General features: G+C 43.9%; 1 protein-coding gene across 1 annotated transcript in view; it reads left to right on the plus strand.

Moving 5' to 3' along the window:
- L3MBTL4 (L3MBTL histone methyl-lysine binding protein 4) overlaps positions 1–2040 on the plus strand; it is a gene marked incomplete at its 5' end in the record, with an annotated part of 293576 nt that extends 291536 nt beyond the window's left edge. Inside the window, one exon of the mRNA XM_039219339.1 lies at positions 1796–2040. Coding sequence (XP_039075270.1) covers positions 1796–1963 — 168 coding nt within the window. The remainder of the gene's footprint in view (positions 1–1795) is intronic.
- Between the last annotated feature and the right edge of the window lie 9572 nt (positions 2041–11612).

The raw sequence follows: 11612 nt of genomic DNA on the forward strand, positions 1-11612 counted from the left end.
TTCTTGTTGGGCCGTCGAGGGTCCTCACAACAACCTTTGAAGGAGCTGAGACACAACAAGAAAAGGGCAGGCAGGTCCCAGGCCTGTCTAGCTGATTCCAGAGCTGCCGTCATCGCTCCAGAAGTCTCCAGGAAATCTACACTCCTAGAGACTACAGCGTGTGGGACACACGCCACCTCCTTAGAGTCAGGGTGTGCATAGACCGGGGAAAATACTCTCAGTCCTGGACCCCTCAGAGCCCGGCCTCTCCAGGGAACTCTGCATCAGGGCCAGTATGGTAGCAGTGTGCGTAGCCACCAGTGGCAACAGGAGCTTCACCTGCTCTCCCCTGTGCCCAGCGGGGCTCGGGTGTGATTGGCCTGGCCTTGCACGTGGGGGCCGCCCCCTGCATTAAGCAACAACCAAGACCCGCCTTGTCCACAGGTCTAGTTGCAGGTCAAGTTGCTCCAGCCTGGTTCTAATGACCAGCAGTCCCCTGGTGGGTGGATCACTTAGCCTGTCTCATCCCTCTTCTAGAAACACAGACTTCCTTCAGGAGGCTTTTAAAGATTAGGATTCATGGGTTTCAGTGCCTAGCAAAGTTATCCAGGTAGTTCTCTAAATGGACAGTTCTTCAACAGATGGTATCATAAATGCACAGGAAGCCTGTTAACACTGTCTTAACACTTTCAAACTTTAGCCTGTCACTTCCATTTAAAACTTTAATTCAAACCTGGGGTCCCTGGGGGATCCCTACTTCCTCCGTGAGAAATTGACACTGAGGCTTTGCACCATTACTTAAAATGGGTTAGAACCAGTGCTAGGTTCAGGGAAGGGCATTAGCACAGGAAACCCTTTCATTCGGTCTTCCCGGTTCTAGAGCCAGCAACCTTTCTGAGCCAGTTTGGGTAAGTAGGTGATGTGGGTGTAGGTCACACCCACAGTCCCTCAGACTCAAACTCTGAGAGCACACCCCGCTCTGCTGTGGGAAAGGCCTGCATGGTGGTCACACACTATCCTATGAATCCTGGAAAAGTTAGTCCATGTCAGACCACGATATGTTTTAAAAGTGAATAAATAAAACTTTTATTTTGTGTGTATTTATGCTGATAGCATTTATTGTAAAACTTTTTAACGCAGAGGAGTTCAGAGGAGAAATCAAAAGTCAAACCACTATTCTACCAGCCAAATCTAACTTTGCTTCCCATTTCGTATAAAGTCTTCAAATATTTTCATTATGTTTATGTATACAGGTGGTCCTGCACATTTAATTTTACAGATTGAAGCTAAAATCTTTCTGTATCATCATGTCATGCTTTGTCGCTTAGCAATTGATGAAAACTTTGCTAAATCATTAACTGTTTCATTGAGACATGAATTTCAGTGACTGCCTGGTCCCCCAGCAGAGGCGATACCATAATCTATTTACTTCTGCCATTTTTGAAATGCTGGGCTGTTTTCAATAAATAACACTAGAGTGTACACATTGCGCTCTGTTCTCTTGGGAAAAATTTCTGGAAATTTACTCGGTGAATGAAAGTAGGCTCGTTTTGAGGGTCATGATACAAATTGAGGAGAAGTGTTTTTAAACATAACAATAGAAATTTAACCTGGGAACCATGAGTGTATCTTGAATTCATATTTAACAGAGTGTCTGGGGACGGCGCGGAGTTGGGCAGAGGTTGGGACTGCGTGGGAGAGGGTGCCGTCTTTCTTGGCTGTTCGAGAGCTCTTCCCAGAGGCCGCCACCGTTGGGCATCACACAGCTCCACACCCAGAAGTTCCCAGGGGGTAAACCATGTTTATTTACTTGCAGCAGATTGATGGCAAGGCCTTCCTGCTCCTGACACAGACGGACATCGTCAAGGTGATGAAGATCAAGCTGGGTCCAGCGCTGAAGATTTATAATTCTATCCTCATGTTCAGGAATTCCCAGGACCTCACTGAAGAAGATTCTCTCTCAGGCCAAGAAGCCAGAGGATAAATGCCACCTGAAGCGCCACGGCACCAGGGCCTATTCTCTCAGCAATAAAATTGGCCCACATTAATCAATTTAAATAACCCGTATTTAACTTGAACCTTTAAAGTGGCTCTGGGTTTACATGTTCAGAGGGTTTTGATGGCTGATCCAATGCCAACAATGCAGAGGCCCATGTGTAGTTTGGGAGCGTCTTTACCTTCCATGGGGTCCTTTCAGCCCTGATGCGGTACAGCGATCAGACCCACCTTTGGCTTTCTCCTTCACCGCTTCCCATTTTTCAAGCGTAAAACTCTCAAGCACTAGAATATAAAGAAAAACAGCATTCCCAAATACATGGTGGATGTTCCCACCAGAACAGCTGAGCTTGGCCCAGATTTGCCATCTGGGGGCAGGGAGTCCAAGAGACAGAGGCCTGGTGCTTTAAAAAGACTTCATGTGGGATTTTTGTGTGCTTTACTCAGGAAAGTGTGAATCTTTTAAGAAAATAATAATAATAATAAGCACATGTTTTCATGATTCCTTAATTCTCCTTTCTGTTACATGAACCGTTTCTTGTTTGCACCTCAGGGGTCTCCCGCAAGGTGCCCAGGAGCACAGCAGGCTGCCTGGGCATCAAGCAGAAGCTGATCAGACCATCCCAAGGACCCACCCCCACTAGCAGTGCGTGGAGGGCTCTCTTTGGGGGCACAGGATGACCCGTCCTGCCACCGACACAGGCTGAGGGGCCAGCCAGCCACCCGCACAGAACCCTCCCAGCCTCCACTCTGAGGAAGCCCCGGGAGGATTGGCCCTGCTCTCTGTCCAAGGGTGTGTGCAGCCGGGTGATACCTTTATAGAGTCACACCACTGAAAGGCAAGATCTCTGCTTTAGGGAGCTTCGTAGCTGTGAGTTGTTTGAACAACTCTGATTTCTTGTCAGACCCTCCTTGTTTTGTGTAAGTGACTATATCGGAGACCCCCTCAGAGTCGGTCCCACAGCTTAGAAAGACAGTCACCTCCTTTCCCACACCCACAGTCAGCTACATATGCCCGCCCCCGTGGAAGAGGAGGTCCGTTGTTTTCTGGGGGGCAGCAGGGAAGGCAAGAAACAGACCACACCCATTTGCCTCATTAAGAATCTTACCACTGAAGAAAGCTGATTCAGCTTGGAGACTCTCAAAGTGTAGGTCACTGAAGAAAAAAACATTCTTCTGTAAGAGGTGTGCACAGAGGACCTTTTTTAGACCCTCACCTAAATGGAATTTTAATATATTATTGGTTCATGTCAATTTTCATTTTCTATGGAGTTTTGTTTACTGTTTGTTTTCTGCTTTGTCTTTTATTTTTAGACTGCCATGTACAATGAAATTCCTGCTTCTGCTGTGTTCAAATTTTAATATATTTTAAATGATAATAAACAGATAAAAAATAAAACCCCCACACCACTGCATTAATGAATATTCATTAATTAATTAATTAATTTTTAAAACAGGTTTTAACGTGTTCCCATGCCCCCAGGTTGGCATTAGCCACCAAAGAAGTCAGCCTTTTCTGAGTACTTGGGATAGTTTTCATCAGGGAAGCAAATTCAGCTGTTAACAACTTGAGAAGTTAAAACGGGGTTTTTTTAATTAAAAAGAACCTTACAATTGCTCATCGTATGGTCTCCATGGAAGACACGAGATGTGTGTTTCGTTTATTTGTTTTTATTGTTCATTTATCTATTTTGAGGATAGGGGGTGGGGGTAGAGGCAGAGAGAATCCCAAGCAGGCTCCACAACGTCAGCACAGAGCCTGATGCGGGGCTCGATCTCACTGATGGTGAGATCATGACTTGGGCTGAAATGAAGAGTCGACGCTCAACCAACTGAGCCACCCAGGAGCCCCGAGGTGTTTCATATATTTAATACTTATTTCAGCAGAATGATCTAGAACAGAACAGACAACCCCAAGCCAAATTAGAGTTGAAGAGTTGTGTTCAGACTCAGTGTGTTCAGATGACAATGTGACAGGCAGAGCCCTCTCCAGGTATCAGCCACCTGCCAGACACCCCGACTTGTCACCCGATACCTTCACCTTGTCATACTCCAAAGGAACTCAAATAGCCCCATCCTGGTATCCTCACCTGAGTGAACAATAGCATATCATCCGAGTGGCTACCCAAGTCAGGAAGCCAAAGCGTTCGGCTCTGTCCGGCTCTGTGTTATAGATTCTCCTACCGACATGAACTCACTGGCGGTGGAGACCCACCAGGTGCAGGTCAGCTCCCGAGCTGGTCTGTGATGGTCCGACATGCTTCAGCCTTTTGCACCTCCCCCCACCTTCCTCCATCACAGCGCCTCGCTCCCGCTCCCATCTGGGGCTGAACCTACACTGAACTCCTTTCCTTCTCCAAACTCACCCTCCCAGAAGGCCTCTCATCTTGGCCTATGCTACTCCCTCTGCCTGAGGTGCTCTTTCCCCCTCCCCCTGCCTGGGAAGACCCCACTGCAGCCCATCTCCCCATCACATCGCTCCCCACTCGCCATCGTCACCACTTGCATGTTTCTCCCCACGAGTCTAGATGGTCTGTGAGGACAGAGGCCGTGGCAGCCTTGTTCAGCACCATTCCCAGCACTCGACACGGCTCTGGACACTTAACCAGCACACAGGAAGTTAGTTGTTGCACCAGTGAATGAGGAGAGTCCGTCAAATTCAACTTCAAATGCCACCTCCGTAACTTCCTAAATATGCGTCATTTTTCTGTAAAAAGAAAATAATACCTACCTTGAGAGATGTTTTTTTAATTTGATTTTGCGGATGTGTGTATGTGAATGTGGCAGACAAAACACGCATAAGGTGCACAATACCTGATAGTACCTGTTAAGTAAGCTTCAGGAAAATGGTAGCAACAGCAATCCGCTTCTTGAGCATTCTTCCAGGAATCCCCACACACAGACTCCTCAAGTTTGCATCAGCCTTGAGGACCCCAAGAGGCTCACTCTTTCCAGTGTGGGCATGTGTAGGGGGCCCAGAAGCATGTGGGGCAGACCCCAGGATGATCTCAGAGTGGGGCTCAATTGCCCTGACTCAGCCTTACCGTGTCCAGCTTTGACTCCAATCAATTCCTCCCTTCCCATGCTCTCCAGACAGGCTGGAAACCTGAGAGTTGAAATCTTTCCACGGGGAGGATCCCCACGACCCGGAGGAGTCAGGAAGCATCCAGAAATGCCCCAGATGGTTTGAAAGCCTCTGCTGCCCCCAGACACCACTCTCCTCTTTTCTGATTCCCACCTGCAGTAATAGTGAGTCAAAGACAAAGCAAAACATTGCCATTGGGGCTTCAAGAAATACAAACTCCTAGGTTATTAGAAAGAGTCCCCTAAAGGATCATTTGTGTAACACGTCATGATCTGGAAATCAGATCATTAGCAAGGATGCTATGGGAGCTTGGGGCTTCTGGGACCATAGTCTTTGAATGCCTTTCATTTTGGATACTTGTTCACCAAAATAAATTCTTTTTACTTCCAACAACCCACAGTCCTCCCAAGAAAAACCTCTCCTTCATCAGCTCTGAACACCTCTTTCCTCCCAGCCTGTGATTAGATCCCGACCTTGGATAACCCCCGTCCTAAACAGATTCCAGAATGACAGCATGGAAGATTCTCTCCTGTTTACCCAGGGCTCTGCGTTGTGACCTCTTACCCTTGCTGAATGCCGACTTTTGAACCTCCCTGGGATTTCTTGATCAAGTTATCTTTGTGGAGTTTCCAGTTGGAGGCAGGTAAATATAGGGGAAAGTACTTGGGCTTTGGAGTGAGATCTGGGCTTGAATCAAGAAGCCTGACTCTTGATCCAGAAAGGTCTCTTAACCACCCAGCAAATGACCGACTTGCCACATTTACTCATGCCTTTGGAAATACTGAGTTTTCACTGCATTACATCTTGTTTCATATCATTTTAAAGAATATTCCGTTTGTCTCTGCAACTCACAGAGCTGAAAAACATATTCTTGAATATGAAGTGTTCCTATGAATATATTCTTAATATTCAAGAATACATTCTTCATGAATATTTTTTCTTATAAGTTCTTCTTAAAAACTTACCCACCTTATAAATATATTCATGAAAAATATATTTGTTAATACATTTTGAATATTCAGAATCCTTTTAAATATATTCTTCCTGTGAATAAATATATTAATGAATAATCTATTCAGGAAAAAAAACCCTTTCTTCAGAACGATATTTTTGTTATATTCTCCCAGTCTCCCATTTCTCCCCACCCTTCAGTTTGTAGCTGCAGTCGAAGGCTGGGACAGCCAAAGTCCTTAAAAATGCAGCTGTGAAGACCGCAGGAACACTGAGCAGCTAAAACTCCGGAGTTACACACGCGAACGTGCTCACTGAGCGCTCCGGTGAATTGCTGATCACAACTTGACTTCTCAGTGAGATCACCTGCTCCCAAGACTTTGAACCAGAGATCCCTCTCAGGCAAAGGGTGGATTTTGAATCCAGTGATCAATAAAATACGGTTTAGCTGCCACCATCAAGTGCCTGGTGCTCAAGTCCCCAGTACCCACGTGCTCAGTGCCCGAGTGCCTGGTGCTCATGTGCCCAGTACCCATGCTCCCGGTGCCCAAGTGCCTGGGCAGGGATGCACAAGCAAGTGTGGAGGTTGCAGGGCAGCTGTGAAGTCTCAGGTAGTTTTTCTTTCTTTCTTTCTTTCTTTCTTTCTTTCTTTCTTTCTTTCTTTCTTTCTTTCTTTCAGAGAGAGAAGGCACAAGTGAACAAGGGCAGAGGGAGATGGAGAGATAGAGAATCCCATGAGGGGAAGAGAGAGAGGGAGTGAGAGAGAGAAGTGGGGCTCACCCAAAGTGGGACTCATGCTCACCCGAAATGGGGCTCACTCACCTGTTGTGGGACTTGAACTCAGGAACCATGAGATTATGACCTAAGCTGAAGTCAGACACTTAACAACTGAGCTGCCCAGGTGTCCAAGTCTCAGTTCTTGAGTGATGTCAGCAGAGGACTGTGGTTAAGGGCATGCCCCTTCAAGACTCCAGAACGTTGAGGGGCAAAGCTGTAACATCCCAATCCCTTCTGACAGTGCCTATGGGAATGATTCAGAGGTGGAGAAAAGTTCAGAGAAAAGGGTTATAGGGGAAAAGAAAAGGAGAGGAGAGGAGAGGAGAGGAGAGGAGAGGAGAGGAGAGGAGAGGAGAGGAGAGAAGAGAAGAGGAAAAGAAAAGAAAAGAAAAGAAAAGAAAAGAAAAGAAAAGAAAAGAAAAGAAAAGAAAAAAAGAACCACCATAAAAAAGAAAACAAAAAGCAAAAGGTAGGAGAAATATAAGACTTAGTTTAAAATATTGAGTTTTTCTCCAAATGGTTCTATTTCATGGGATCAGCCTAGTTGTGTAAGGTTTTGCCAATAAGGCAACACACATCAATTTCCCATTTGCTTCAATTTGAAATTAGATTGTGTTCCATTCGATTGAGGAGTCTAGACATCAAGGCAAATTGATGCATGAGGAACACAAGGGGAACACAAGGTGCTGAGGAAGCCCAGGTAAACCCAGATGTTCCCCCAAAGATTTTTCATGAATGTTGAACAGCGACTGATAGCAATTACATTAAGTATACCTGGGGACTCTGGAAATACAGGAGCCTGTATTTTACTGGGAGGTACCGGGGCACAGAGGTCTTTTAGAAGGAAAATAAATTTTAAAAAAACATCAAGAACTACTGGTTAATATTAATACCCTGTTGCATTCTTAAAAAATAAATTAAAAGTGTGTTAATCGCTTCATCAGCTAGTTGTGGACAGGTGGAGTATGTGTGCCTTAGTCTCCTCTGGAGGTGGCTGTTTCTCTATAAATTGTTCCATGATTTGGGCCTTGGAGAAGGCAGTGGGGAATTTGTTTTGTATTGTTTTGTTGTTGTTGTTGTTGTTGTTTCAAGAAGGAGCAATTCAAATTTCATTTTGGCCTGGCCTGTCCAATAAAAAGAGCCAAGCCAGTCAAAAATTAGTTTATCAAAGGGAAACACTCTGACGGGGTACTTGCTGTTGGTGATTGCATTTTTTTTTCCTTTCATTTTTCAACCCCTTTGCAACGTTAGCCTCCAGCACAGCCAGCTAACCATTCCTCCCTTTTTTATTATTATTTTTAAAGACTAGATTTGCTTTTCACATGCTGTTGTTAGTATTAGTTTGAAACCTGAGGTTGCCCTTCCTCCACAGAGATTTACCCCATTGCCTCTTGGACTAAAAAGTTAAGTCTAAGCGTAGAAGAAACAATATCAGGGGCGCTTGGGTGGCTCAGTAGGTTAAGCAGCCGACTTTGGCTCAGGTCATGACCTCGCAGTTTGTGAGTTCGAGCCCCTCATCCCTCATCTCCCTCATCAGGCTCTGTGCTGACAGCTCAGAGCCTGGAGCCTGCTTTGGATTCTGTGTCTCCCTCTCTCTCTGCTCCTCCCCCACTCATGCTCTGTGTCTCTCTGTCTCAAAAATAAATAAACATTAAAAAAATCAAAGAACAAGAAAGAAGAAACAATATCACAGGTACACCTCCATATTGATTCAAAAATTGTCTTCAGATGAATCAGCAAATTCACCTGAACAGATGTTCTCATCTTTGTCCATTGTGGAAATTATTAAACTCGTCCATTCAACAAATATTTATTGAAAGCCCACTATATCCCAGGCACTGTTGGCATTTGGAATGCATCTGTGGACAGATAAATAAAAATCTCTGCATTTGTGGAGCTTAAATTCAAGGGGCTAGAGATCGCCAATCAACCACAAGCACAAAAAATATGCAGATGAGTAGGAGGGGATAAAGAGAGAAAAGTCGAGGGCTTATATAATGGAAATACGATCTTGCTGGCCCACAGACCTTACAGGCAGGTGGTATCACTGGGTGAAATCTCCTGGCATTTAGGTATATGATTCACATGACACGTATTGCACAGACCCAGGTGTTGTTTCAATTCTCTCCAAACCTTTGTTCTTGCTCTGCTGTTGTAAACTGCAGCGATATTCTCATTTCTCCCCCACGGGACCTAGAACAATCCTCCACACAGAGGTGTCCCTCTATATAATGCTCACTGGCTGGCTCAAGAGTGTGAATATTATTTTGAGTACCAGTTTGATGATAGCAATTAAGTAATCTGTTACCAAATTTCCAAATTTCTTCTCCCCTTCCCCCCCTCAGATTTTAAGTAGCAATTAACAAGAAGTAATCAGAGATACTTGTAATGTGATTAAGTGAAAATTATCATCAGGCGGGTAATTTTAAATACTGCCCTGCTTTAAATACAGACTCATTAATTTTAGCTCAGTGGCAGCCTAATATTTATTATGCATACATAAGAATTTTAAATATGAATATGTTTTCACATTGCTATGCTTGGTAATCCTGCCACCTGGAAAAATTATCCAACTAGTAATTCTCAAGCCCTCCAGTAGGGTAGCTAAGGTTAATAATGTGATTCACAAGAATAATACTGAACAAAAAGGGACAACAAATTGATGAAAGGTGTCTGATACAAAGGTGGAAAGACACGACATCTTCTATGAGTCAACACTAAGGACCTAGAAGAGGTCCTGCCTTACAACTGTTTTAGATGTCCCCAAGGGGCAAAGTTTTCAAATTAGTCAGTTTGATGCATGTTAACTTGAAAATTGTCAGCCTTAGAGGACTGACCATTTGAGGAAAAGTGATTATCTATCTATCTGACATGTATCTTATCTATCTATCCATCCATCATCTATCCATCATCTATCATCTATCTATCTACCATCTATCATCTATCTATCCATCATCTATCTATCTATCTATCTATCTACCTATCTATCCATCATCTATGTATCATCTATCTATCATCAATCTATCTATCAGTCATCTCTAGACAAGATCTCCTGCACTGAAAAGACTACAGTAGCTATCAAGGGCAGGCTCCTATTTGTGAACTGTTCGGGGAAAGATGAATTTCCCACATCTGAGTAGCTCTTTGCAACCTGAAGAGTCATTCATATAGAGCTTGTGACCACTCTTAGCAGACTTGGGCTGACATAAACTTCTTTCACAATTCAATCTGTATTCTGTACAAACCATCAGACTATTCCTCTTGCCTTCAGAAGTAAACAATAAAGAAATAAAGAACTTGCTGATTTAAAAACCTTAAACTTGATGTTACACACTCCATTTTTTTTTAATTTTTTTTATGTTTTATTTATTTCTAGGAGAGAGAGAGACAGCCTGAGCAGGGGAGGGTCAGAGAGAGAGGGAGTCACAGACTGAAACAGGCTCCAGGCTCTGAGCTGGCAGTCAGCACAGAGCCAGAAGAAGGGCTCGAACCCACAAACAGCGAGATCATGACCAAAGCGAAAGTCGGACGCTAAACCGACTAAGCCACCCAGGCGCCCCGTACACACTCCATTTTTTTATACCGATCTTTAGCCGGTGCAAAGTATTTGTTCCCACAAATCCATTTTGCCCTCATTTCCCATTTCTCTGTGGCCAGTAGATAATTACACACACTGTAGAAGCAATGTCGTAGCTTTCTCAACCTTGATGAGGTTCTGAAAATAAAGTAACATAAATAGAACATGCATATGTTCTTGAGTATTTGGGTCATGTGATTATAGTCATCTTTATTGTTCTGTTTCCAAAAACCCCTAGTAAAAACAATTATACAATCTCCTACAGGGACTTGTTCATGATAGCCCCTTGAAGAGAAGGATTATGTCTTGTGGAATTTTCTGCCATTCTCAGTGCTTGGACAGAGCCTTACACACACTGGGCAAATAGAATTTAATATTTAACAGCTGGATGGTGTATTAAAGATGCTCAATAAGTATTTGTTGAAGAAATAAAGAAGAAAAATGAGGTATTTTTTTTCAGACCTGGCTTCAATCACTCCAACTTCAGTTCTAGTGTCTTCTATTCCTATAAAATTTTTATCTTTCATATATTTTTGAAGGCCCTAAGGAGGTCACCCCTCAGTCTTCTCTTTTCTAGATGACTCCTCCCCTTGCTTTAATCTATTTCCATAGATTTTTAACTCTGAAATTGTCAAGTTTTGCCTCTGCTATGAATTTTGCTTTCTTCCCCTTACTCTTTATCTCCACGTGCATTCACACCTGTTTGCTTCATCCAATTCCTCTCACCATCCCTGAATGGTTGGTTAGAAGCCAGCTATTGTCACTCTGACCTATGACTCGTTTCCATGAAAAGTTAATGATGCCATAGGTATACTGGCGCTCCGTCCCTGTCAAGTCTCGAAAAAGTGATCTGGGGAACCTGAGGTGGAAATAGCCCAGAAAACCACTGAGTCATGCAGCCCCATGACGCCTCTCCAGAAGGAACATGGTGGGCCCACTATCCTGAAGACAATTCCCAGGGACTGTTATTTTGTTAATGGTTTGTAAAATGTTACGCAAAACAAGCATCTAATGAAGAGGTGTTAGGCAAATTAGGATCCAGTATTCAGGCTTAAGTGTGTTACCTGAGTCCTCCGATTGCATTTCCTATGTTTGATGTCCCACATGTCTAGTTATTTGAAGACTTCGCTGTCTGGCCCATTTTATTTTCTTTCTCCTCAGTCTGAGTTTCTCCCTCACTTACAATTAGTGTCAATGATTTAGGCAACTCTGAGACCTCTTTGTGTTTCCTGCTCACCTTGCCCCAGA

Source organism: Hyaena hyaena, unplaced genomic scaffold (genome assembly GCF_003009895.1).
Source record: "Hyaena hyaena isolate Hyena2069 unplaced genomic scaffold, ASM300989v1 scaffold_812, whole genome shotgun sequence".
NCBI lineage: Eukaryota > Metazoa > Chordata > Mammalia > Carnivora > Hyaenidae > Hyaena > Hyaena hyaena.